Raw genomic sequence first — 27,769 nt, forward strand, 5'->3', positions numbered from 1 at the left:
CATGTAAAAAAAACAAAACAAAACAAAAAAAAATAAATATCTGTATCAAAACAAATGTACCAGCAGAAAGGAAAATGCTCATGTTGAAAAATCTTTTGCTAGTATTGCATAACATGCATGGGTCAGTTTGGTATATTACTGGAACAGTTTAAGAGGAACACAAAGATTCATCTGCAGTTATTACCTCCTGTGGTTGCAGATGGGAATATATAACTATGTGATGTTGTCATGACAATAGTTGAGCAGTTCCTGTAAGCATATTTACACACTGACAGCCTACTCATTTACAGAAAGCACGCGAGTCATACATGAACTGCATGTTTTTGCTTAGATTTCAATGTATACAGAAAGAAAAAGTGGGCTATGAACTAAATTTGGGTGTATGCTCAAAAAATCTTGGAAACGAAAATAGAAAAATTATGCATTTAAGTAGAATTTGAAGTTATTTTTTATGGCAAACTTGTTGAGTATTGTGCATATATTATAGGTAGTCATCTTTCTGGTGGTTTTATGTGAGAAACATTAGGTTTGGAAGGTTAGAACTTTTACAAAACGTGATCTTTGCACTAGACTATTACTTTACTATTGTAATATTGTTGTAAAATGTTTGCATTCACAGGGCCCAATGCAAAACCTTTAAAATATTGATTGTAAGGGTAATATTTCAAAAGATTTTCTTAATTCAAAATTACAAGGCCTAAAATGAAAAACTAGTTAAATATTTTTTTGTTGTTGTAAGCAGATGAAATGCATGAGACACTAAAAGCCTGTGTTTAGTGTAACTTTAACCCAAATTTTAATGAAAGAGCTTCATCTGCTGGTTATACAAAGTATAGCATCATTTACACAGCTCTCAGAGAGCTGAAATTCAAGTCAGTTTGCATTAAAATTAAACTCAGCAGTCAGTTTCACAAAGCAGTTTTTGTTTTAAAAGAGAATAAAGTGAATTTGATTTACCTTATCAGACATTTCTAGCCAGAAATTGTGCATTTTTGTCGGTAATATTAATGTTCTGATCTAAGGTCCAAGCCTTACAGTCTATGGTCCAAGCACAGCTAGTTCGCTGTGTATGACGTAAGCCATTTCTGTCGGCCAAATCAGATTTGAACCAATCGCAAAGTCGGAGAGGTTTGCGTAACCAATCGCAGCGCAGCACTGTGACTCACCATACATGGACAGCCATCGCCATATAAGGAAACATCGACTAGCTTTATATGGAGGAAAGTAGATCTCTGGGCGAACGTCCTCGTGAGTTGAATTCCCTAAATAAGCGCGCCATCAGCGTTTACGTTCTCCCAAAAACATTAAACTTTATATACAACCAAAATGTCCTAATTTACGTGTTCAATGTGAATTATTAAGCGCGATATTGACGTTACTGTTGGTAACTAGTTCTGTTTGCGGAGGTACATTGTATGGTCGCGATTCGTCGTTTCCAAATGTGGCAAGCGCAGCGTAAGTTCAGTTGAGGTTTGATTGATGGACTGTAGGCGTAAACTATATGTTGTAAACTTTGTACGATGGTCGTAAAGGGCTAGTTTTGGAGGTTTCTTTTTGTAGTTTACAAGCCAGTGACTTTCATACAGAAATTAAACTTCAGATAGCGTGCGTTTAGTCCGAGTTGTATGTTGAGTTGAGCTAATGTTCCTTAGCCTAGCATATGTATGGTAAGTTCGATATCAAGTGAAACGATCTGCTGGATTTGATCTGTGATCTGCTCGGATCGCTACACCTACCGCAGATTGCCGTAGCACTGCTAGCAGGTCAGTGTGTCAGCGATGTTGGGGGGAAACGGGACAGCCAGAGGGGCTGGGCGCTCAGGTAACGGCACAGGCTTGACCCATCTACAGGTGGGCAGCACATCTGGGTCTTTGGGGGCGGTAAACTCTGGCATAAACCTGCCCGATGGTGGCAGATACGACGACAGGCCGTCGGTTGAGGCTGTGCTGAGCGCCTCTGATGGAGACTCGGATTCCGGGGATGATGAAGAGAGTTCCGTCCTGGACAGGAGAGGAGTGAAGCGGGAGAGGAGTGAGATGGAGGTCGGGGGCTCCTCGGGATCTAATGCTGCACTGTCGGCTGTATATGGAGGAGTTTCTAGCGGTGTGGCTGGTGCAAAACCCGGCAAGAAAACACGAGGAAGGGTGAAAATTAAGATGGAGTTTATTGACAACAAGCTGAGGAGATACACGACCTTCAGCAAGAGAAAGACTGGCATTATGAAGAAGGTACGTTCAACCAGCACATGTACTACACGGATACTAGTGCTAAACTACTACGCTAATACTGGCACTACAACTACTAACTTACTACTGATGTACCAATATACTGTTAAGTATTAAACACTGCTAGTATTAATGTTTTACTATACTGATTCTAATACTGTAGAAATACTTGCACCACTGTTGCTAGTACTATCACTACTCAATTGCTACATCAAGTTACTGATAATAGAACAGTACCGATCCTAGAACCATTATATTATTGTATTGTATTAATGCTAGTGCTGTTTCAATGTAACGTACTGATGCTAGATCTGTATTAGTACTTGTACTACTATGCAGTTTACTGCTCTAGCATTGCACCATGCATGCTAGTATCAGTATCCACTGTAATTATAGTGACTTCTGTATGTGACTTCTGTGTGTTATAGACATACTAACACTGTAACCCCTATTGGAGTTTTTTTTTTTTTATTCAGCTACAGTTTATTGATACTATTAAAGTTTCTGTACATGGCATGTACTGCTATACTGATTCAAGCTCTATATCACTCACTTGTTTTGTACTACTGGTAGTGCCTTTTCAAGTCATTGATGAAGCTATTGGACCATACTAGTACTGTACAATTATTAATGCTGTAACAATTAAATTCAGTTGACTATTGCTAGTTCTTTACCAATTCTAGTACCACCACTCATGCTAGTGTTGTACTTTTACTAGTTTTATATCGAATCGATATACTGATTGTATTATACTAGTATCATTACCATTAATTGTGCCATAAAACTATACATAAACTAATACTGTACTCATACTAGTACTTAACGAATACTAGTGCCATACCACTGTGTTCATGTTAATACTACAGTGTTAATCATATACTGTAACAAGTACTATACCAATACTACTTTACATATTGGTACTATGTACTACTTTACTTATAGTAATGCTATAACACTATAGTATACTAGTTTAACACTATATACAGGTTTTGTACTACTGTTAGTACTTTATCAACAAGTCAATGTTGTTATTGTTATATCAATTTACTGATGCTAGTACTGTACAATTACTAGCACTATATACATTTACTGATTGTACTAATTGCATTACTACTATACTGATACTCATACTATGCAGATACTAGAACCATTAATCCAATGCTAAACCAGTACTGTACTCATACTAGTACTTTACAGTTAATAGTGCCATACCACTTCACTTACACTACTGCTGTACTAATACTAGTACCTAAGGAATACTAGTGCCATGCCGCTGTATTGATGCTGTTACTACACCAACAATGGTGTTAAACTGTACTGTTATAAGTACTATGCCAATATTAGTTAACTTGCTAGTACTATATACTTATTTACATATTTAAGTACTAGTTCTATAGTAAACTCTATACTGATACTAGTTTACTGCTGTTTATACCACGCCACTATATCACTTTATCATATATCCCTCCTCTCTTGCTTTCTGATGTCTTAAGTGTTGCATATGAAGGTAGATTCCTCATCTGTTCTGACACATTTGTCATTGCCCTCTCAATTGTCATTCATTCCTGTCTTAGCAGAAATAGCCCTGATGACTGATCAGGTTACTGTGCTAGACATTGTTAATACATTTGCATATCTTGAGAACCGGCCTAGTTGCAGAAGTCGGGGACGGAGGGTGTAATGACAACCTGCAGTAGGCCACAGGTGACCTTGGGATCATGTGACAGCCTCTCTGTTAATTGTGACTTATTAGTTGCAGTTAATTGCCCTTCTTACCAGTTCTTTTATCTCTTTTGCTTGGGCTACTGTCATCACCTCTCGTCTTTCTTTTAATTTTTTTCTTACCTCATTCCCTTTTAAGGGCTATAAAGATCAAACCATGTGGTTTACAACCACAAGAATCCCAATTCAAACTGAATTGCATTACACAAGCACATTGGGAATTTATTGGCGCATAAACTTCACAACGTTTGTGATGTTTGTCATCATTGTTGTCTGTTCAATCAGCTTTGAGCTTACAAAACATGAGTTTGCCAGTGCTTATCAATCAGTGTCCACTCGTGAAGGAAACATCACTCTAGAATAAAATGTCTCATTGTTATCTTGCTTTCTTCTCAACATTTCCAGGCTTACGAACTGTCCACCTTAACGGGAACGCAAGTTTTGCTCTTGGTTGCCAGTGAGACGGGCCACGTCTACACATTTGCCACACGGAAACTTCAGCCCATGATCACCAGTGAGACGGGTAAAGCCCTCATCCAGACCTGCCTAAATTCCCCTGATTCTCCACCCCGTACGGACCCTTCAACAGACCAGCGGATGAGTGCCACGGGATTCGAGGAGACTGATCTCACCTACCAGGTCTCAGAGGCTGATGGTCTCACAGAGCCAAAGGTACATATTTTCTACCTCATATTTTCAATCATCTAGTTGCGCAGACCAGAAACCTTTTTGTTTGTTCACTTAGGACTAGGGGTGTGACAAGATTAGGCGGGTGTGACGATATTAAAATTTGACGAGATTTCTTGTCAAGGTGAAAAGCTGTCTCGCGACATTGCCTTGACGGAGTGTGAGGGTGAAATTAGCATAGAATATGCCAGTGCTACATTGACATTACACTGTTGTTTTGCTTTTTTTATATAAATAAAAACCATTTAATTCATTTGGATAATGGTCGCTTCAATTGTAAATGTCTGCTCTGCTCATCCAGCACAAGCTGCAGAGTCGCACACAGTGCAGCAGGAATCACAGTTCACTGATCATGTGACTAGAGTAAGGGGAGATGACTGACAAGACCAAGGCAGAGGATTCATTCTGCAACAGAGCCTAAGCATCTGAGCACTGCCGCTCCTTACACAGAGTATGTGCGATCACGAATTTGAAAGCGAAAGTAAAATGCAAGCTCCCTGGTGTGCGCAAATTAGGCTACATACAATAGCCTTTCTCCCAGTATCAAACCTATCTTAGGCTCGGCTGTATTGTTGTAACCACGTCTTCTCTCTGGTCTCTGTTTTAGTCTCTATTTGAACTTTGAATATTGAGAGAGTACTTTGATTATGGTTGCACTTATAGTTTGCACTTAAGAATAAGAAAAATTATTTATACTGTTTTAATTTTATCTTGTTCAAATGAGTTCAATTAGGAGGTCACACACAGCCTCAATCAGAAGTTCTGGAAGCGCATAATTCATGTACAGTAAGGTCTGAAGAGACTCATACAGGAAAGAAGCCTGTCAGTTGAGTTTGTAGTAAAACCTTTTTTCAGTTCTAATATTGTCTTTCAATGCATATGATAATTCCTACTCAGAAAGTAGAACTGAAATAACATCCATTACAATATGATTAGTTAAAACGTTTAAAAATGCACCTCCAGACTATTTTTTCCAGTCATGAGTTTTGTCATTGAGGATTTCTTAAAAATACTGTGCAAAAACTCAATCTCTGTCTCTTCTCATCTCGTGAGCAAAGTGTCTCATCACACCCCTACTTAGGACACATTCTTCTGTTCATAATAGCTGGATGGAGCACGAAGGTCTCAACATTTGTTTTGAAAGTTTTTTTTAAACTTGTTAACATGGTACATAATAAAGAAATCTTTCAGGATGCACAGCACAACAAATTACGCCTCTAAATTAATCCAATTTGAAGTTTAAAGGAGAAAAGTAGAAAATCTAAATAAACACTAGTTGACCCCATTAGTCTAGTTGGTTAAAGGATTAGTTGACTCTGCCGAATATTTTACACATCTAAATACGAATCATCCTTTATAGTTTCATAGCATGGTCCATCATTTTCATCAAGTTTCACTTTAAGTGAAAACTTTCTCCCATTCCTGTTTCTTGACCTTTGTAGGTCTTAGTTTTCCAGACTACAATAGCTTGTTTAAAAGTTGAAAGAAATCTGACATGCACGACTTTCACACTAAACCCCTTTTCGACTATCAGCATCCATCATGCAAATACCAGTTTTGCCCACATTTAAGAACATTTGCGTCACCCTGAGCACGTCTTTGCGCGGCAGTGTGTATTATTCACAATGTCCAACTCTCATTGATAAGGATTAGATGCTGTCTACATGTCCTTATATAGTCTGGTTTTCCCAGTACACTTTCTTGGCTCATGGCTGATTACATTCCGTATAAGCTGCAGCTGTTTTCAAATTTGGATGACATATCCCCCCCTTTTCCCTACTGATTTAGGGCAAGTAGTGAGTGAGCATGCAAAATTTGAAACCTGAATCTCTGTTTAAGAAATTGCTTAAAAAAGCAGATCCTCAACTTGGGCTGATGAGAAGCTCATCAGATGGTCCATGTTTTGAAAAGTTATCATGGGAATGGGCTCCTCCTACCACATCAAATCTCAGATAGACAATGCTTTTACCAGATAAATTTTTGCATCCAAACATGCACAAGTGTTTTGGTTTAGTTGGTTGTTGGCTGCTTTGTTGAATATTTACAATATATTCTTTCACATCCAATGGTAAATTAACAGTAATGTGCTTTTATTTGGGTAGATAAAGGTGCACACATGCTACACAGCTTTTATGACATGGATTCGTATGGATGCAAACATCAAAAGCAAATGTTTTAATCATAAGCAAAAGCTTTTGTTTACAGATGCTAAAGATGTCAAAAGTCCCTGCAATTTTATACTAAAATATCCCTCTACAGACACATTGAAGCTCGAGTTGCCATTGGCTAGTAATTTTATTTATTTATTTTTTTTGTTTACTCACCAGACTTTATGGAATGCAAGAACAATGCAAATTAAAAAAATAAACATATATACATTTCAAACACTAGGTACAGAAATTGAAAAAAGTAATCAAATTTAAAATAGCACTGCATAGTCTTCACTGTATAAATTAAATATAGATCTTTAAGCTTAAGCTTATGTTATACTTTCTGTGTGGGTCCACTAGGGACACAAATAATAGATCACAGACTTCTTGATTCAAACACCCATGTGATCTCATTCCTAAATGACAATGATTTGCCTATATGTCTATTAAATTTTCTTTTTAAAATCTCACATTGCTGCTGATCCAGAGAGAGCAGTTGTCATGTATAGGTATGAAATGGCTTCACAAACAGTCTTTTCAACGATACAGTATCATTATTTGTGTTACATATTTTTAAATGATCACAGAATTACTGGGATAAAAGTTTATAGTTCGGTATACTTCATAAGTGATTAAAATAGAGCAAATCACTTCTTGAAAGTAACATTATTACACCTATAGGTGGTGACAAGTGACTGCTTAAAAAATGTTTTTGTCATTGAATCATTAATTTAAAGGTGCCCAAGAATGCTTTTTCACAAGATGTAATATAAATCTAAGATGTCTCCTGAATGTGTCTGTGAAGATTCAGCTCAAAATACCCCATAGATTTTTTTAAAAAAAATTTTAACTGCCTATTTTTGGGCATCATTAACAATGCACTGATTTACACTCGGCGCCGCCCCCTTAAATCGCGAGCTTCCTGCCACATGAGCTGTCGACTATATTACAGGGCATTTACAAAGTTCACACAGCTAATATAACCCTCAAATGGATCTTTACAAGATGTTCGTCATGCACGCTGTATGCATGCTTCGAATTATGTGAGTAAAGTATTTATTTGGATGTTAAAGTTTTATTCTGAGTGAATTTGAGGCTGTCCTCCGTGGCCAACGTCTAACACTACACTGTTGGAGAGATTTATAAAGAATGAAGTTGTTTATGAATTATACAGACTGCAAGTGTTTAAAAAATGAAAATAGCGACGGCTCTCTTGTCATTACATTAATTAACCGATGGTAACTTTAACCACATTTAACAGTACATTAGCAATATGCTAACAAAACATTTAGAAAGACAATTTACAAATATCAGTAAAAATATCATGCTATCATGGATTATGTCAGTTATTATCGCTCCATCTGCCATTTTTCGCTGTTGTTCTTGCTTACCTAGTCTGATGATTCAGCTGTATGCAGCTCCAAACGTTAACTGGCTGCCCTTGTCTAATGCCGTTCTTAATGTTGGGAACATCATGGGCTGGTATTATGCAAATTGTGGGGCGTACACCCCGACTGTTACGTAACAGTCGGTGTTATGTTGAGATTCACCTGTTCTTCTGAGGTCTTTTAAACAAATGAGATTTATATAAGGAGGAGGAAACAATGGTATTTGAGACTCACTGTATGTCATTTCCACGTACTGAACTCTTGTTATTTGACTATACCAAGATAAATTCAATTTTTCATTCGAGGGCACCTTTAAAAAGATTTGTTCAAAAAAAAAGAAAAAAAAGCTGATCCAGTAATAGAACAAGTGAAGTATTCATGTGAGTCATTGAATCTTTCATTCATTTCAAACCAGTTTTTTTAAAAAAAATAATTCATTTAGATTAAACATTTTAAATAGACTGCAGCAATTAACATTTTGTCAGAACCTCTAGTAAATAATGTTATTTTGTTTAGTTGTCTGTTCAGAATTGTGCAAGTATTGTGATCTCTATTTGAGGGGGGGGGGGGGGGGGGGGGGAGAGTGATTCTCAGTTTATCTGGAATCGTCCCGCTCTAATTTATGTTACAAAAGATTTCTATTTCTATTCATTTTAACAATCCTGAAAAATGTCATGGTTTCCACAAAAATATGAAGCAGCACAACTGTTTTCAACATTGATGATAATCAGAAATTGTTTCTTGAGCAGCAAAACAGCATTTTAGAATGATTGATTTCTGAAGGAATTCATATGACAAGGAAGACTGGAGTAATGATGCAGAAAATTCAGCTTTGATCACAGGATTAAATTAAACTTTACAATATATTACAATAGAAAAGTTATTTTAAATTTTAACAATATTTCACAATATTTCGTTTTTTACTGTATTTTTGATCAAATAAATGCTTGTTGAGCAGAAGAGACTTCTTTTAAAAACATTTATAAAAAATCTTACTGACGTCAAAATGTTTGAACAGTAGTGTAATTGTTAAAGGATTAGTTCACTTTCAAATCAAATTTTCCTGATAATTTACTCACCCCCATGTCATCCAAGATGTCCATGTCCTCCTTTCTTCAGTCGAAAAGAAATTAGGTTTTTTGATAACATTCCAGGATTATTCTCCCTGTAGTGGACTTCAATGGACTACACTGTTAAAGGTCAAAATTACAGTTTCATTGCAGCTTCAAAGGGCTTTAAACAATACCAGACGAGGAATAAGGGTCTTATCTAGTGAAACTATCTGTCATTTAAAATAAAAATTTTTAAAGCTGCAGTAGGGAGTTTTTAGAAAACGTTGACTTAGCCTGAAAATTGGAACAAGCACAACTCACAGGTCACTCCCCCTTGCTCTATGCTGCACTACAGCCCTCCCTCCACAGCTCCTCCCCCATCACAACGGAGCCTGCCGTGAACGCGCAGGCTAGTAAGCAAGCAGGACTGATGACGTGGATAAACAGTTATAGCACATTCACTGATACAAACAAAACATCAACAATATGATTTACATTGACTATGGCCTTCCCATACTTTGACTACAAACTTGGTCCTCAAAACATTACGTATTTTGCAATACATGTAATGTAACTATATGACGTATATGCACTATTTCTATAAAGTGCTAGTAAGATTATATAACGGTAATATTACAGTACGCAAATAACTGGCTTCTCCGGTTATCTCTGTATGTAAATTTTAGCCAAGAATAAAACAAAATTTGTTATTAAACCACTCTGCCTCTTTTCGTTTTATTTAAAGAAACAAACAAAAACATATTAATAGCCTCAGGCAACGAGTGATTAATTATCTGCAATGTCTGCTTATATTTATAACAAAACGAAATATTAAACAAACCTGCCTCTTTTTGTTTACATTTCAAACATATTAAATGTAATACTATTTGTGCATACTCTGATTATCTTCACTGTAATGAAATGATCACAATGTCAGATCAAATTGTCAGAAAGAAGCTATTTTTATCAATTAACCACAAATTTGAGCTTTAAACCAGCATATTCTCGCCATTCTCTCATGACTTAATAGAGCCCGATCACACAAAAATGCGTATCAAGATCAAATATATGCCAAAATGAGTTTTTCGCGTGCATATGATACGCACTTTATGGGGTATTACACATACGAAACTGGATTGTTTGTCTGCCATAAGCAAAGCTGCTGCACACCGGTAATCTTGAATTTGAATGCCTGTACAAGCTGTGCACTATGGCTGTGCATAATAGGAGTGTGATCAGTGCGCACACGAGCTTGATTGACACTGCTAAGACACTCCTCCTGACTCTGGTTGGTTCTTACCGGGAGCCGTGTATTTCTGCAAATGGCAATAGGACCACTGGGAGGAGCTTGATTTTTTTTTTTTTTTTTTTTTTTTTTTTTCACAGATTTTCTGTCTCATATTCTACTGTCAGGACATAATGACAGGTTTAACAAATATGTAAAAAATAAATTTTTACAAAAGTTACCTACTGCAGCTTTAAATGTATATGCTTTATATTAACAAATGATCGCCTTCCAAGTGGTTCTGCCAAAACCGCACTTTCGTATTCTTCAAAAAGCTTACGCTGTATGTCCTACGCCTTCCCTATTAAACTTATGGAAAAAATGGAACTGGCGTTTACAGTTTGGCTCTACTTTTTAGTTTTATCATTTACAGTGCTCAGCATAAGTGAGTACACCCCCTTTTGAAAAGTAACATTTTAAACTCTAAATGAACACAAAAACAATTTCCAAAATTGTTTTTTTTTTTTTCAAAACCTACCAAAAGTAAGGTTAATAATATAACTTGGAGAACACAATTTTCAGTTTTACTCAAATTAGGGTGATGCAAAAATGAGTACACATCACTGAAAATCTCTGGAGCAAAGCTAAATTTTAGACTACAAATGTCTAATTTAACAAGAATTCAACCACAGGTGAGTCCAAGTATTCTTTACACAGGTGTCCAGCAGACATTTGACTAGGGCTGGATGATTAATCGAAAAGTAATCGAAACCGAAATTCAGAACCTCTAACTGATGTAATTTTCCCATGTTGGTTATTTAGTTTTTTTTAATCCTGTTAATACGTCCCACTTAAAAACATACTACCGCTTGTGTTGCCACGTGACTCTGCCCCATCCAGTAAACACGCAGGTGAACGTAGTCAACACACGGCACGTGAGCGGTGAGCCTTGCGTCTTCACTAATGTTTGTCATTTTAGTGTTTTATGGTTTGCCAGTTTAGACATTCATGCGATTTAGATGATCGGATGTGTACTGTTATATCAAACTACTCTGCTCGCGCAACTGCATTGTGGCATGAACACTCATACAAACAGTAGCTGCACAAAACGTGAAGATCGCGTGCACTGAGGAGCAGAAACTAGTTGTCAACACTGTCCTGTGATATCACTAAAGTAGCTTAAGGCATCTTTACACAGAAAAAGCTCTAAAGTGAAAAACCAACTCTGAAGTGCCATAAAATCACAAAAATGTGCATTTACACAGACTGTTTAATGCTTCTTTGAAGCGGCATAAATGCATTTACACAGGAATTAAAATCGCGGGAAACAATGCTTTGAACATAACTGTTTTAAAACTACAGTTTTAACAAAATGAATTTAAAAATAATGAAATAATAAACAATTCAATAAAACTCGAAATCAAAAAATATGAAATTTTAAATTTCCTCTGTTCTATAGCTATCTCACGCTTTGTTTGTCATAATTCTGTGGTACTGATAGTTATTTTCTATTTCTTAATAAAAAAATTTACAGTTGGAACAAATGCTACAAAGTAATTATTTATTATCACTAGGGCTGGGTATCGTTCAAAAATGTTCAATATCAACACCAATACCGATACCTTGACTTCGATGCCGATTCCTAACGATACTTTTTCCGATACCAATTTTATAAAAGCTGTTTTAATAAGATTACATTACCTCAAAAAATCTTTGGTTTTAAGTTTGACTTAAAACTTTTTTTTTTTTTTTTTTTTTTACAGACTCAAAAGACTCTCCTGAGCCACTGCATAAAGGAATAAAAAAAGTCTGCTTATAAATTAATATTTATTTAAAATGAAAGTTATTTGGCTAAATAATATTTCCTTAACAGCCTTTAAACACTGGCTTTACTCTCTTCACACTTATATTTTGCCACTGTTTCCTTACATCATTGTTGGATATATAGTTATATATTATAAGAGAGCTTCTTGAGACTCCAGAGACACCCACAGCTTCAAATACCTGTTTGCTGCTCAACACTGGCTTTTTTTTTTTTTTTTTATAGCTGCCCTTTTAATACAATTAATTTTTTTGACAGGAACATTCAAAGGCCCTTTCATTAATAGGCCTTTATCTGACTGAGTTCTGCTGTGCTCTAAATCACTCAAATATCTTATGATAATTTGATCATCTCCATTCAGTTTTTACACAATATTAGTTGTTTTCATGCCTTTTGCACAACATTGGACCACTTAATAATGTGGAACAGCCTCTGAGTAGGGTTTCCATAGACCTGGAAAATTATTTTGTCTGAGATTGTTTATTTTATCCATGTCTTTTTAGATAACTGGTATCAAACATTTTCTGAGAAAAACTCAAATCTGAATGTTTATTGTACTGAAATCTTACTGATATGTCACTTAAAGCAATATCTCATGTAGGGTTTTCCTTTGTTTTATATAATGACCACTAGGAGGTGGTTTAGGCACATGCTTTTCTTAATTGGTTTTCTTTAAAGAGAAATATGTTCATTTGAAAACGAAAGTAAAAGAGTGATGCACGTTTTTGGAATATAATATAACAATGCACAATCACAGTGATGCCGATTGTGTTAAGCATTTGCCTTATCTGAGAGAAATGTTGCATTTACAGTCTCTTCATAGGAAGATTACAAATGGCGAAAGCCAATTGATGACACAACGATTCTCTGCTGTTATTTTGATGGTTTGCTTTACAATGTGAGTACAGGACTCTTTTTACTTCACTGCCCCTTGTTGGTAGACATTTTTTTTAATTTCCCCTATGTTTCGTCTCCTGCTTCTTGAATCTCGCGCCGCCGGAGCTGACTGGAATGCTTTTGGTTGTCATGACAATGACTTCATTTAGGCTATATTTCACGTTCATTTACACTGAACCAGAACAGTATCAGAGTCGCCTTTGATACTAGGGGCTGAGGTGGGTCAGACCCGGCGTATTTTAGGTCTGCTTTTATGTGGCATTGCATCTTTACACTGGGTATTGGAGGTTGTAGACTAGAGTTTTTGCTTCAAAATTATGTAAACATTATGCTGCCTATTCCTTCATATAAAACAATATATTGATTTAGTTTTTGTAAGACACTTTTTGCCAAGAAACACAGTATGCGAGGAGGCGTGAATCACCACTGAAAATGGGCCATTCTCACCTGAGAAGACAAAAGAATTGGATAGTAATGAGTTGAAATGACTTGCATATTAATGAGGCATTTCAGTCAGGTAGGCTGTGAAAAAAAAACCTTCTGTGATGTCTCAAGCTCATCATGATATATTAAACATACAGAAAAATATTATTACAATATAAAGTAATGGTTTTATATTATACTTTAAAATATAATGTATTTCTGTGATGCAAAGAGTCTGAATATAGGCTTTTAGTTTAAAAGCATGCACATTTGGAGAAATATTGGATTCTCATATGTTTGTCAATTTTCTATACTGAGGAGTTATTTTTATTTAATATTCACTGTCATTACTATGAGCGCTGGTGTTTTCAATTCATCCTTGAAGTCGGAGGGCGCTCTGTGCTTTTTTTAGTCCACAAATTCATCTAAAAGAAGAGGCTATTCCATGAATGGAGTTTCCAATGCGTACAGCAGCAGGAGGGCGCTAAAGAAACAAAAACTCATCTAAAATTCATCTATAGAAGAAAACAGGAACTAACTGCATGTCTTCTAGAGCTCGCTAACCATGACTTTTACATCCAGATAAACACTTTTCAAGACAATAAATACACGATTGAGATGATGAATGCATGTATTGCCTCTGAATTTGCGTCTGAATAGCGCTGGCTCCGTGGGCGTGGCCGCATTAGCGGATAATGAGCTGAATCACGGACTTCTGACATGGCTCTCTTTTCATACAGATTACATAAACACAGAAGGTTTGTTTTCGATTTGACTTGCATGATTTAAAACCTGACATCTTAACGTTTTTTTAGACATAAGTGTAATTTTTCTGTGATTAGTATTCACTAAGTTACAGTTCATTTTCTGAGAACTATCAGATTGGACTTCGTTCAGAGGGAGAGGAGAAATCACGCATCATGTTAGTTTTCTTTATTTTACAAAAAGCACAACATTTTGTTTTTACTCTGAGTGTATACAAATAAAAGAAGATATTCTATAGTTTCAATTGATATATTACTTATGTCTCTATGACAAAAAATGACGGAGTATTTTAAGTCTGTTTGGCTGCAATGTGAAAAAAAAAACCTGCAAAACACGCCGGCGCGTTTTCAGACCTCAGAGTGTTAAATAATGGTACTTTGCTAATTTCTGTATCTGATTTACGATGAACATAAACCTGTAAGAAATGTTACGAACCATAGAATAAAATAACTGCTGAAAGTGAGCTGTTATGTCAGATTACTCTTTCAAAAGGAAAAAATATCCCAACTTTAATAGTCAAGCAAATGTACAGTACAAATCTTGTAAGTGAACTATGAGGGCAAAAAACAAAATAACCGTTCATTAATCATAATCGAGGTAAAATGTTCAATTAAGGTTTTGAACCCCTTCCCATTTCATGCTGTCAGCAATGGCACCACATGGAAGAGAAATGTCACAAGATCTGAGAGAAAATAATTTCTTTACACCAGAAAGGTGAAGGCTACCAGAAGATCAGAAGAGCTTTACTTATCTTTACTTACTGTAGTAAAAGTGGTACAAAAATTAATAAAAGATGGAACTGCAACCATCTCACAGACGTCCAGGTTGTCCACGGAAGTTAACACCTCGACAGGAGCGTCTTCTGATGAGAAGGGTTGAAGAAAATCCACATGCAAGTTCACTGCAGTTATCTAAAGAAGCAGAAAGCCAAACTGGGACGACTATTTCCGGTGACCCAATACGGCGTACACTGCAGATGAATGGCATGCATGGGTGCTATCCACGAAAGAAGCCTCTCCTAAAGCCCAGGCACAAAAAAGCCCACCTAGAGTTTGCCAGGGCCCATGCTGACAAAGATGAAGACTACTGGGACTCTATACTCTGGAGTGATGAGACCAAGATAAATGTTTTTGGAACTGATGGCTTCAAAACTGAATGGCGGTGAGGAATACAAAGAAAAATGCATGATGCCTACAAAACATGGTGGTGGCAGTGTCCTTGTGTGAGGCTGCATGAGTGCTGCTGGTGTCGAGGAGCTGCATTTCATTGATGGCATCATGATTTCACAGATGTACTGCTCTATACTGAAAGAGAAGATGCTACCATCACTCCGTGCCCTTGGTCGTCGTACACTTTTCCAACATGACAATGATCCTAAACGCACATTTAAGGCCACTGTTGGATTTCTGTAGAACAGGGTGAAAGTGATTCCGTGGCTCCTGATCTGAACCCAATCGAACACCTATGAGGAATTCTGAAGAGACAAGTTGAGCATCACTCTCCATCCAGCATCCAGTCTCTAAAAGAAGTCATTCTTGAAGAATGGAAAAAGATGGATGTTGCAAAATGTCGCCAACTTGTTCATTCCATGCATAGAAGACTTGGTGCTGTCATTAACAATCATGGAGGCCATACAAAGTACTAGATGTAGTAGTTTTTGTTGTGGGGTGTACTCATTTTTGCATCACCCTAATTTGAGTAAAACTGAAAAATAACATGAAAGTAAGGTTAATAATATAACTTGGATTACGTATAAGTTAACAGATGTTATTTTAAACTTAGTCTTGTCAACATTTTGGAAATTGTTTTTGTGTTCATTGAGATATTGTTTAAAATGTTACTTTTCAAAAGGGGTGTACTCATTTATGCTGAGCACTGTATTTCATCGGATACTATCCATATTGAAATGAATTGAAAGTCTACGGAAGATTGGTGCGCATACATGTAGTTCAAAGTTTGCCAAAAAACAGTAGTTAATTTGTTCTGGAATTTTTACAGACGTTGTGTGAGAAAAAACACAGACATGGCAGGTTCGGATGGGATTAAAATCTCAAAGTACATCTGTGAAATGCAAATTTCTCTAACGACCCCCTGTAAAACTAGTCCCGTCCGAATAGGGCTTAAGTCCAGATTTGCTCTGGTCTCTCAGCCAAGCTCAGTTCTGCTTCTCTGTTTGGGTGAAATCATTCTGGCTTTCTGGTATTTCTGCCCTTCTTTTGAAGGAGAAGAGAAAATTTTGAGCAGCTCAGAGGCTGCTAGATCCGTCATCCCTGTTTTGTAGGTTTCGTTCAGAGCTGCCTGAAATAGCAGTGCTCTCTTGCTGTGTGGACACCTGTTTTCCTGTGAAGGCAGCTGCCGTTCTTGGGATCGGCATGACACAATTGCCTTTATCACGCAGTTGTTGCAACAGGCTCTGCTGCGATCAATCAGTCTTGGTCCGCCACAGGAAGACGCTGTGACATGAAATATATGTTATGATAATGTCATTCCAAACTCATTTGGCCGTCTTTCTTCTGTGGACAGCTTCTGTCTGTCTTTTTCATTTTTTTTTTTTTTTGATTAGTAAAGTGTTATTTGACTGGATTATCAAATAGGCATTTTTACATGATGTGATCCATAAATAGTTCTACAGTGAGTCAGAATAAAATTCAAACTGTGATTGACTGCTTTTAGTCATATAATTCATTGCATAATTACTCGCACTTAATTATTATTCATGAGCAAAGATTTCACTCATAGAATGTAGTTAAAGGATTAGTTCACTTTCAAATGAAAATTACCCCAAGCTTTACTCATCATCATGTATTCCTAGGTGTATATGACTTTCTTCTTTCTGACGAACACATTCAGAGAAATATTAATAAATATCCTAACGCATCCAAGCTTTATAATTGCAGTGAGTGGGATCAACAAGTATGAGCTGAAGAAAGTGTCTCCATCCATATTCATCCATCATAAACATGTACTCCACACAGCTCTGGGGGGTTAATAAAGGCCTTTTGAAGCGAAGTGATGCGTTTGTGTAAAAAATAATAATAAATATACACTTAGGATGGCTTGAGGGTGAGTAAAAGCTTGGGCTAATTTTCATATGAAAGTGAACTAATCCTTTAACATTAACTATATAATAACCAAGTTTTCTTGTATATTATAAATATTTCATTATATAATGCTTCATGAATAATGAAGTAAAATGCATCCTTTAGCATGTATCAGTCTTATAAATAAATACATGCCGATTTGAGCATATCTATATTGTATTGTGACAAAAAAGTATATTGATTTGGCCCTCTAAATTTGCTCCTTAAAATCATTTTATTTCTGACTTTGTTGTTGCAGGAAATGATAAAGCCTACATTCACTGCTGCCACTTTACCTGGAGGCACGAGCACCAACAGCACGACCACACAGTCATCAGCCTCTTCCTCTCCCTCCTCATCCTCAGTTGCCATGCACACTCAGAGCAGCGCCCCCTCGCTGTCTGGCACCACCTGTTGGTCGATGAACGCTCAGAGCGTCTCTAGTGCAAACGGCACAGTGCTCAAAAGTTCTCCCGCTGGCGTGATGCAGCTGCCTGGTGGATTCACGCTCATGCCAGGTGGGGGCTTGTGTTCATTCGTTCCTTTTGTTGCATGATTTTTTTTTTTTTTTTTCTTCTCCCTTTACAGATTAGTCCAGATTAACTCTTATTTGACTTTCCAGATGGGTTGCATGATGCATTGCATCAGCTTGCATGACATCTTCGTGTTTTAATGAATTCACATGAACTTATTTGCTTGCTTGCATGCCTGCACACTTTGAATTCTGCTTCCAACTGATTTCGTCTGTTTAAAGGCCTGTTCACATCAAGAGCGATGCAATGAACAAATCGCAATATATTTAGTTTTTTATTCACATGAAATAAATTTTTTTTTATCCAGATCAGTATTTATTCAGAAATACATACATTCATTTCAGGAAGATTTTATGATTTTTTTTTTTTTTTTTGTGCTTATGCGTGCTTTTATTTATTTTAAATCTATTTAATATTTTATATAGATTTCAAATTTCAGTACAACGTTTCAGAAAAAAAAAACTCATTAAGAGAGTGAAATTCTTGAAAATAAAGTAGTAAAGTCTTGAAATACCAAGTAGGTTGGTATAATCTTATTTTCCTTGGAAAATATTGCTTATTATTTCAAAAACTTTTGTCTGCCAAATCTAAGTCATGTGGTGCAACCAGCATACAAAAAAAGTGTCATGGTCAATAAGAGATAATTGACTTTTTATGACAAGGCAAGGGTAGTTCAGGTGTAAAAATGTCATGTGGTGCGACTCCCCAAAACCTAATGATATTTAAGAATTAATATTTCATAATATTTAAAAAGAATTCTTTGAAAGATATATTTAAAAAAAAAAATGAAATTAATCTGTGTACACTCAAATCTTGTAAAAGTGCAAGTGAAAAAATGTTTTTACTTTTGCTTGATGGTTACACCGCGTGACTTTTTAAAAATATCTTTGAAAATAAATAATATAAAACCATATGAAACAAACATGAAAATAAATATTAACATGAATTTAAAACTAGTTTTTCCTTTTTTATTGTAAACATTCTTGTTTGTCATTGACCCACATATTTACATTAAATTCCAATTTACATTAAAGACTAGGATGATATATTTTAAATATTATTCAAGATATGAATTTTGATTTCCTTGAATTTCAAGATCTTAATGTTAATATTCCAAATGATAAATTCAGTACTGTGAATTTGTTCAAACTGATTCACCATACCAGACTGTTGTTGTTTTTTTGTTTTTTTTCCTCCTCGACACGGCAACAAAAAATTACTCCAATCGCTTCATTTTGTTTTAAAATCTTATCTCACCAAAAATTCTTGCTTGGTGTGACTAGGCCTTGAACATGCGAGTTCTGCTTTGCTTGCTGAGGGTGTCGCTGTGTGTCCCGCAGGCGCTTCTCTTCCGCCTGGCACACACACTATTCCTCTCAGTCAGCTGCAGACACACTCTCTGGCCATACAGTGTCCACAGACGCAAAACAGTCACGCCATGACTAGCACAACCACCGCCGCTGCTGTCCCTGCACACACACAACCCACCGCACAGGCCACGCTCTTCCGCCTGCCAGCCACTGTCTCGCTTACAGGTCAGTGTGTTTCATACTCTTTGTGTGTTTTGCCATGTTGAGGGAAACTGAACACCTGTTGGGGGCTGGAAACATGCTTTTAAGGATCATTCACAATTTGCATGCTAAAGCTTTCATAAATGTCTTATAGTGATGCCATTTCAAGTAACAAAACCACTGCAAAAAATAAGTGATTGTTCAAAAATGAAGTTAAATGTTATGAGTTTGACTTATGTGACATTTGTATTATTTAAAATTACTAACATTTCATCAGTAATACTTTATACATATGTATGTGTGTGTGTGTGTGTGCATATATTATTAGGGCTGTCAAGTGATTAAAATTTTTAATTTAATTAATTACACTATGTGGCAAATCACACATCAAATTTGGCTGAGAAAATTCAAGTCTGAAGCATCAAATAGAAAATTACAAAGTAACTTTAGAAAAAATGTATTTGATTCAACAGACAATTTTTTTACACTTAAACTTTTAGGATTCAACGGCCATGGTGGTGAGTAAATTATGAAAGAATTTTCATTTTTGGGTGAACTGTACCTTTTTAATGTTTTTTTTATTAATATGGAAATATGAAATAATTTTAATAATTTTTAATTTTTAATAATGAAATATTAGAAAAACTAAAAAAATCTAAAACTGCCAGTAGGTGATGGTAAATGTTTAAATGAGTCACTGAATCATTCATTCGATTCGTTCAAACGGCTGATTCATTCAAGAATTAAGGAAATGGCTCTCTTTATGAATGGGCCATTGAATCATTGGTTCACCCAATTCATTCGTTAAAAACGCGGATTCATTCAGAAAAGAAACTGCGTGTTGCTCAGAGACGCACAACATTTCTGATCTGGCTTTATAGGTAATGTTTTTGTTGGCAAAATTGAGACATGCGTAATGCGTTAACATTCTGGACAAAAACAGCACTCGTATGATATTTCACTTGTTACTCGTGTGATATTGCTTAAATATATCATGATATAAATATGAGACAAACTCATGCAGTGGCATTTTTACCCTGATATCTTGAATGCTAGGGATATCTAACTGCATTCTATAGGCTAAATCAATTATATATATATATATATATATATATATATATATATATATATATATATATATATATATATATATATATATATATATATATATAATATAGCTATATATAATATAGCTATGGAAAAAATTAAGAGACCACTCCAAGTTCAGAAATCAATGTTAAGTGGTCTCTTAATTTTTTCCATAGCTATATTATATATAGCTATATATATATATATATATATATATATAAAATTGATTTAGCCTATAGAATGCAGTTAGATATCCCTAGCATTCAAGATATCAGGGTAAAAATGCCACTGCATGAGTTTGTCTCATATTTATATCATGATATATTTAAGCAATATCACACGAGTAACAAGTGAAATATCATACGAGTGCTGTTTTTGTCCAGAATGTTAATTTTTTTTTTTTATTTCATGTAATATTTGCAATTTATTTTAATTCACACTAATTTCAATTAACTATTATAAATTATTTTAAAGGGGTCATGAACTGCGTTGTTTTGCGATTGATTTACCAAAGAATCAGCAGTGAAATACCAAATATAAAATATAGCTGCAAGCAGCAATTACGGGGCCAAGCACAAAAATGGCACAAGAAGCCAGCCAACATGGCTGGGAGCATCAGAGCAACAGCAGCAGTGAGTAATTAGAAAAAAAAGTTATTAGCATTTTTGTCAATTTTGTTATAACTTTTGACCACAAGGTGGCGCTGGTCTGGAACTTCTCAGGCTCCTTCAGGGCATTGTCCTGATGACCCATATCAAATTTATGAATTTTGGTCAAACCCATCAGAAGTTATAAGCAAAAAAATCAATTTTTCATATCTCCACTCCAGTAGGTGGCGCTGCGCCAAAACACTGTATGATGCCTCAGGTCATGATTGTGATTACACGTACCAAGTTTGGTCTGAATATGTCAAAGCATTTCAGAGATACAGCTTCAAGAGTCGTTTTTGCATCATGCCTCAAATTCATTACTCTGGTATACGAGAACGGTTTGACGTATCGATTTGAAATCCATAACTTTTTGTCTGCATGGTCTGAAGATGATACGGTTCAATTTTGGTGAAAATCGGAGCAACGGTCTAGGAGGAGTTCGAAAAAGTAAGTTTTTAAAGAAAAACAATATGGCGGAAAGGAAGTTCAGCTGACTATGGCAAATTTGATATCAATGTTCTCAGCATGACCAAAAATTTGTGATTTTTGGACAAACCCATCAGAAGTTATAAGCAAAAATTACCATTTTTCATATCTCTGCACCAGTAGGTGGCGCTGCGGCGAAACACTGCATGGTACCTCAGGTCATGCTTGTGATGACAGGTACCAAGTTTGGTCTGAATACGATAAAGCATTGCGGCGATACAGCCTCACTTCTGTTTTCGCAAGCACTAGGTACAATTCGTTTGCGAGTTTTTCGAAAACTGTTTGAGGAATCGACTTGAATTCCATAACTTTTTGTCAGCATGGTCTGAAGATGATCTGATTCAATTTTCATGAAAATCAGAGTAACGGCCTAGGAGGAGTTCGAAAAAGTACGTTTTTCAGAAAATTCAAAATGGCGGAAAAATTTTCATGACGGAAAATTACGTCATAGGGTGCAATCGAGGAAAAAAGAATTTTGTTTCTAGCCCTTATGGTTCAAAAGTTATTAACATAAACATAAGTGCAACTTTGGACAGCTGGTGGCGCTAGAGGGAATGAGTTAGAGACTCCAAATTTTCTATGGACATAGTTCAGACTGTCCTCTAACTGTGTGCAAAATTTCACAACTTTCCCGCAAACGGTTCTATGGGTTGCCATAGACTTCAAGAGCGGAAGAAGAAGAAGAAAAAAAAAAAAAAAAGAATGCCAACAATAACAATAGGTGCCTCCGCACCTTCGGTGCTTGGCCCCTAATAAAAAAAAAAAAAAAAAAGAACGCCAACAATAACAATAGGTGCCTCCGCACCTTCGGTGCTTGGCCCCTAATAAGCGTACGGAACGCCAACAATAACAATAGGTGCCTCCGCACCTTTGGTGCTTGGCCCCTAATAAGCGTACGGAATGCCAACAATAACAATAGGTGCCTAAACACCTTCGGTGCTTGGCCCCTAATAAATGAAGCTCAACTGAGACATTCACATTGTTGAAAATAAATAACCATATTCCTAGCATTAGGATCCTTTGAAGGTAATGCTATTTATGTCCTGTATCGCTCTTCTCTCCTCCTCCTCTCACTAACACGCCAGTGGGCAGGGCTAACGTTGTAGTGATGAAGTAGGCATTGATTTCTTCTGCAGACGCAGTGTTTCACCTATCTATGTCAAAGGCACATTCCAAGATCAGTGGTTCGCTGGGCCTGGTGTCAGTAAAATCTTTTATTGGACTAACAAGGAAGTTTTCAGTTCTGAAGATAGCAGGATATTCTTTTGGTACAATGACCTCTTATATATCAAAAGCTCAAGGAAAAGTTGATTTCTCAATTCATGACCCCTTTAAATAGTTGTAGGGTGTGCAGTTCATTCATGTATATAATTATGCCAAGTATTAAAAGTGCACTGAGGGTATTTTGTTTTTGTTTTTATATCAGGTGGTCCGATGCCTCAACAGTTACAAGCCATCCAGGTTCACCCCAGCCCTCAAAGCAGTGATAGCAGTCCAGAGATCAGCCAGACCTCCAGCAGCTCCGCTGGTACTTACTGCAACAACCTTCTCACTGAATACTGACTGAATCATTACAGTGAATCAGTAAAACATCTTTTCTGTCTCTTCTGCACTCCCTCAGTAAGTCACACTGCTACCATAGTCACATCCTCAGTGCCTTCTTCAGTGGCAGGTCACATGATGTACCCTGGAGCGCACGTCATGTATGCTACATCCACCCCAGGCCTTGCTGATGGGGGTCTAACTGTGCTCAATACCTTCCCACAACCACACACTGCAATGCACGTGTCCCACACGCAAGCCCAAGACTCAGGTCAGTCACCCTTTCACAGATGCATATTGGTGTATTTCTATCTTGTCAGAATTGGCATAATAATGACATGAACAGATCTAATTTAGGTAAATATTTTGAACGCACCATAATTCCGTTGTTTAAAAGCGGTTTTATTGTATTCTTTGTTTTGTTTTGGTCATGTTTAGGTGCAGTTCCTCAGATGTTTCTCACAGGACCTCCAGGAACTGTACAGATCCCAGTTTCAGCCGTTCCGCTACATTCGGTAATATATTAAAATGGAGAGCATTCTTTACATGAAATTTTTGTTCACCATGTAATTTTACTCATACAGCTTTCTCTGTAAATTGAACTGTGTGGTATCTAAAAGTTATTGGGTTTTGTATGTGAAAGGAGCTTCTGAAACAGGCCTGTTAACATTCTTATTAATTCTGGTCTAGTCTTCACCCTAGTCTACTTGAAACGCATCTTTTTGAATCATATAATATTGAGATTTTTCTTGCAGTGTTTCTACATCACAATATTAAGCCTTTATTCATTGTATTACAGGAATAAAAATGTAACATTACAAGAACACAAGCATATTGTTACGAGAACATAGGCACAATGTTATGAGAATAAAAATGTAACATTACTAGAATAAAGGATAATGTCTTCATTCTCATAACATTATGCCTTTTTTTTCTTGTATTGTTACAAGATTGTTCTCAAAGCACCTTTATTCTTCTAACAATATGCCTCAATATTCAAAACATTGCACATTTATTCTTGTAATGTTTTGACTTTCTCCTAACATAACATGAATAACAAAACAATTTCGTTCTCATAACATTGACTTTTCTCAAAACATTGTAACCGCTTTTTTTTTTTTTTTTTTTTTTTTAAACCGCAGTTATTTGGCAGTTTGGAAAGTGTTATTCATTTTAAACTTATGAACATGAAAAAGAACATGCAATCATTCAGCAACTCTTTTGTTTCTATTCTTTCAGATGTTAATAAACCAGCAGCCCTCTGGTAGCAGCAGTACCACCCTCACGGAGCTGCGGGTGGTTAATTTGGACAATCCCAAAGGAGACTGACCTAAAAAACATGAGGCCAGTGTGACTGTTCTCTCACACTGATATTCCAGGGATCACTCATGCCATGCAATCAGACTGCCATTATATTTATTACTGCCTTCTTGCTGCGTGGGGTTCATAAACCCATACATACAGGAATATTGAGGTGTAATGGGACATTTGAAGGATGATTGCGTCTCCTCATGGACTCATTTTGGTAGGTAGTGTGATGATAGATCATTTTGGTTCACATGTATACACAGACACGCATATTTACTTCAGGATTTCATGGAGACATCTGTTCTATCGCTGCTTGGTGTTCACCTTTTTGCCAAAAGACTCAGATGTTGGACAGTGGTATATGATTATGTCCATTATCAGTAAAAATTCAAACCTCTTCGCGGTACCACAGTTGAAGTATCTTCAGTTGAATCTTTCTTTATTTAGGAATGCCTCTTCTTATCTAATTTATAATTCATTTTGAGTCTTTAGAGGTCAAAAAAATTGATTCTTTCAAGAGTTTATGTTGTGAAGTTAGCCGACCATGACTCCTCGGTGTAGGTTTAATGGTGGTTTGTGTGTGCTTCACCCAATTCTGTCATCTTTTTCCAAACTTCCTGTCATTTCAAACCTTTTCAACAGTTATTTTGCAGTGTTTGACCTTCTTTCCATTAAAATAAATGTTGACTGGTGCGGTCAAGCTCCAAAAAGTGCCATTAAAATGACATTACATGTTTTTTTGGTCATTTTTAGAGCTAAACAGCCTGTGTACCAATTTATAAGCAGGTTTGGAAAGACAGGAGGGTCAGAAAATGATGGGTGAACTTGCCTTTAAAATAATGCTGGATACTCTTGCACTGCCATCAACACTCACTAGGGGTTTTGTCTACAGTTTGAATACCACTGTAGTAAATAATTTCTTAAACAGCATGTCTAAAAAATATAATTTGTCACCCGCATCACATTCTGAATGGCCTTTGTTACTCCATTAGAAGTTCTACGATATCTTAAAATGATCCGATTATTTCAATGTGCTGCTATAATTTGGATTTAGACATGATCAATACTATAACAATATCTGAATAAGATCACATGTCATTCCATGTTGTGATGCTGTGCCAAACTATACTGTACATGTCAATAGCTGGAGCTGTCAGAAGTCAACTTTTCTGCTTAAAGGCTTCAGGCAACACATGCTTTAGCCACTGTTTAATGATGCTGTAACAGAAAAACACTGGCTCGCATTTGCACTGCATGACAACGTACCGAAAACGGTGGTGCTGCAGAATCACAAGTGAATAAACGGATGCGGATTGCGGTTCGCTCGAGCTTTTCCACTGCTTCATGGCTTATTTAGTTCACCAAAATAATAAAATAAGTGATGGATCTGCTATTATAGGTACAGGAATGGCAAGTTTTGTTCAAAACTGTTATTTTCACTGAATTAGCTAAAATTAAATAAAATGTAGTTAAACTGTTTATACGTGCACCCACATATTACTATTGTAAGTGATTTTTGTTTTTTTTATCACCATACTCTTAATTGATTTTTGTTTTTGTTTTTATTCCCCCAAATATTTTATTTGGATTTCTTGAAATTTCCAAAGGGCTGTATGTCTCGACGATGTCTGCTTGTATGTGCGTTTTCTCCACAGAATTTAAAACCAACATTATTGACATTCAGAGGCATCCATGGGTCTCTTCTTCAATGGCTTGCACCACATACTGCAAGCTTGGAGCATAACGCCTTGTTTTCTCGTACTGCTAAATGGATTTAAATGGACCACAGCAATACCCAGAGTTTCAGGAATTACGTTTTCTCTTCGTTTCATGGATTTTCAATTTGTGGACCCCGAGCACATGTTGACAGTTTTTTTTTTTTGACCAGTGCAAACTGAAAAAAAAGATTGGGGAAAAAATGTGTGTGATTTATAAAGTGGCCAGAACAAAAGTATTTGTTTTATTCAGTATTAATGCGTTTTAAATCCAGGGAAAAACTTTGAATTGTTGATTTACATTATGATGTTCTTTAGTGAATCTCTTGAATGCTTTCAAGAACTCACCAGGTCATATTTCACTCCACAACCAGAAAAAACAACAACAACACATTTTTTGCAAAATCTGTTTTGGCCTTGTGACATTTTCATGACAGTTAACCACATTTTTTTTCTCATTTCTGATCCAACAGATTAATGCATCAATAGGATATTAAATCGTAAGGTGTTTAGGCATTGTTAGTATTTGTTGATCAAATTTTATTTCATGAATATTAATCCGTTTAGGAAAGTACACTTAATTGTCATGAAAATATTCCCACAATGTGAAAAATGTTGAAAAGTACTATTTTTTTGAGTGGAATGTTACCTGGGTGTTTGACTGTCTTTTTATTGGCTGTTATAGTGTGAAATTGTGTGAACACTAGAAAAGTGTTGAATGTACCATACTGTATATGGCCCTCATTGTACATAATCTGATTTCCTACTTTTACAATCTGTAAGTAGCTCATATGGTTGCATTTGAAATTAAAATATTTCTGCACCCTGGATATATTCAGTGGACTAACTGTATATATAAGTTGTAATGTGAAGCATGGACATCTGTCAGTGCTTTTTCTTTCTTTTAGCACACCGTAACCAGTTGTGGATAAAACGTTTGCTTTAGTATTTTCATTATCTTCTTCAGTGCCATTTTCTGAAGAATTAGGTTTGTTTTATTAGATTGTTGGTTTGTTTTTGTATTACATGTTGGGTAAGATTTATTAATTTGATTAAAATTTAAGTTGACAGTATGAAAAATGAAAGCGAAATCCTATTTTAACCACTAAAGCATACTTGTTCTAAAAGAAATGCTGTAATTATGTTTTGTAATAAAAGAAACATTTGAGAATAAATTTACACAAGCTTGACATTGTGAATCATGCATTTTAAAATAGTGTAATGTTTTTATGAACACATTAAGATCAGCTTTCGTTAAGTTTGTCTGTATGCAGACATAAACATTTACTGAATTGCATCATTTTTTTCTGCAGTAAGGAAACAGGAGCATGCAACTTGCGCCGTTCTTTCAGGAGGACTTGATTCTGCGTCAGTGCGCTAGTGGTTCTCAAACCTACCCTGGAGTGCCTCTAAAGGACAGAACACACCTAGCCGACGCCAACGAACTAGTGGCGACGAAAGCAGACTGCGGGGTTGGCTCACGTCGGCAGTGAGCGTGA

The 27,769-nt window shown here is 36.2% G+C and overlaps 2 protein-coding genes across 3 annotated transcripts in view; one reads left to right on the forward strand and one right to left on the reverse strand.

Annotated features, from left to right (window-relative positions):
* The window catches only part of armh3 (armadillo like helical domain containing 3), a 58,479-nt gene extending 57,503 nt beyond the window's left edge, over positions 1 to 976 (reverse strand). The window contains exon 1 of the mRNA XM_067395795.1: positions 958 to 976. The gene's annotated coding sequence lies outside the window, so the exon portion shown is untranslated. The remainder of the gene's footprint in view (positions 1 to 957) is intronic.
* A 264-nt stretch (positions 977 to 1,240) lies between these two features.
* On the forward strand, positions 1,241 to 27,449 carry srfa (serum response factor a). Of its 2 annotated transcripts, XM_067395799.1 has the most exons (8): positions 1,241 to 2,228; positions 4,353 to 4,619; positions 17,696 to 17,954; positions 19,310 to 19,504; positions 23,132 to 23,233; positions 23,327 to 23,518; positions 23,686 to 23,762; positions 24,487 to 27,449. In XM_067395799.1, exons 1-8 carry the CDS (start codon positions 1,779 to 1,781, stop codon positions 24,574 to 24,576), a joined length of 1,632 nt encoding a protein of 543 aa, XP_067251900.1. In that variant the 5' UTR covers positions 1,241 to 1,778; the 3' UTR covers positions 24,577 to 27,449. The 2 variants fall into 2 exon arrangements, with proteins under 2 accessions (XP_067251900.1, XP_067251901.1); XM_067395800.1 differs by lacking the exon at positions 19,310 to 19,504.
* The last annotated feature ends 320 nt before the right edge of the window (positions 27,450 to 27,769 follow it).

Source organism: Chanodichthys erythropterus, chromosome 10 (assembly GCF_024489055.1).
Source record: "Chanodichthys erythropterus isolate Z2021 chromosome 10, ASM2448905v1, whole genome shotgun sequence".
Lineage (NCBI taxonomy): Eukaryota > Metazoa > Chordata > Actinopteri > Cypriniformes > Xenocyprididae > Chanodichthys > Chanodichthys erythropterus.

What these genes read in the sequence shown, in the direction of transcription:
- srfa (XM_067395799.1), top strand. Translation starts at nt 1,779, where the DNA reads ATGTTGGGGGGAAACGGGACAGCCAGAGGGGCTGGGCGCTCAGGTAAC. An exon ending in ATGGTCTCACAGAGCCAAAG is followed by an intron (nt 4,620 to 17,695) that starts GTACATATTTTC and finishes TTGTTGTTGCAG; the next exon opens with GAAATGATAAAGCCTACATT. An exon ending in CACGCAAGCCCAAGACTCAG is followed by an intron (nt 23,519 to 23,685) that starts GTCAGTCACCCT and finishes GGTCATGTTTAG; the next exon opens with GTGCAGTTCCTCAGATGTTT.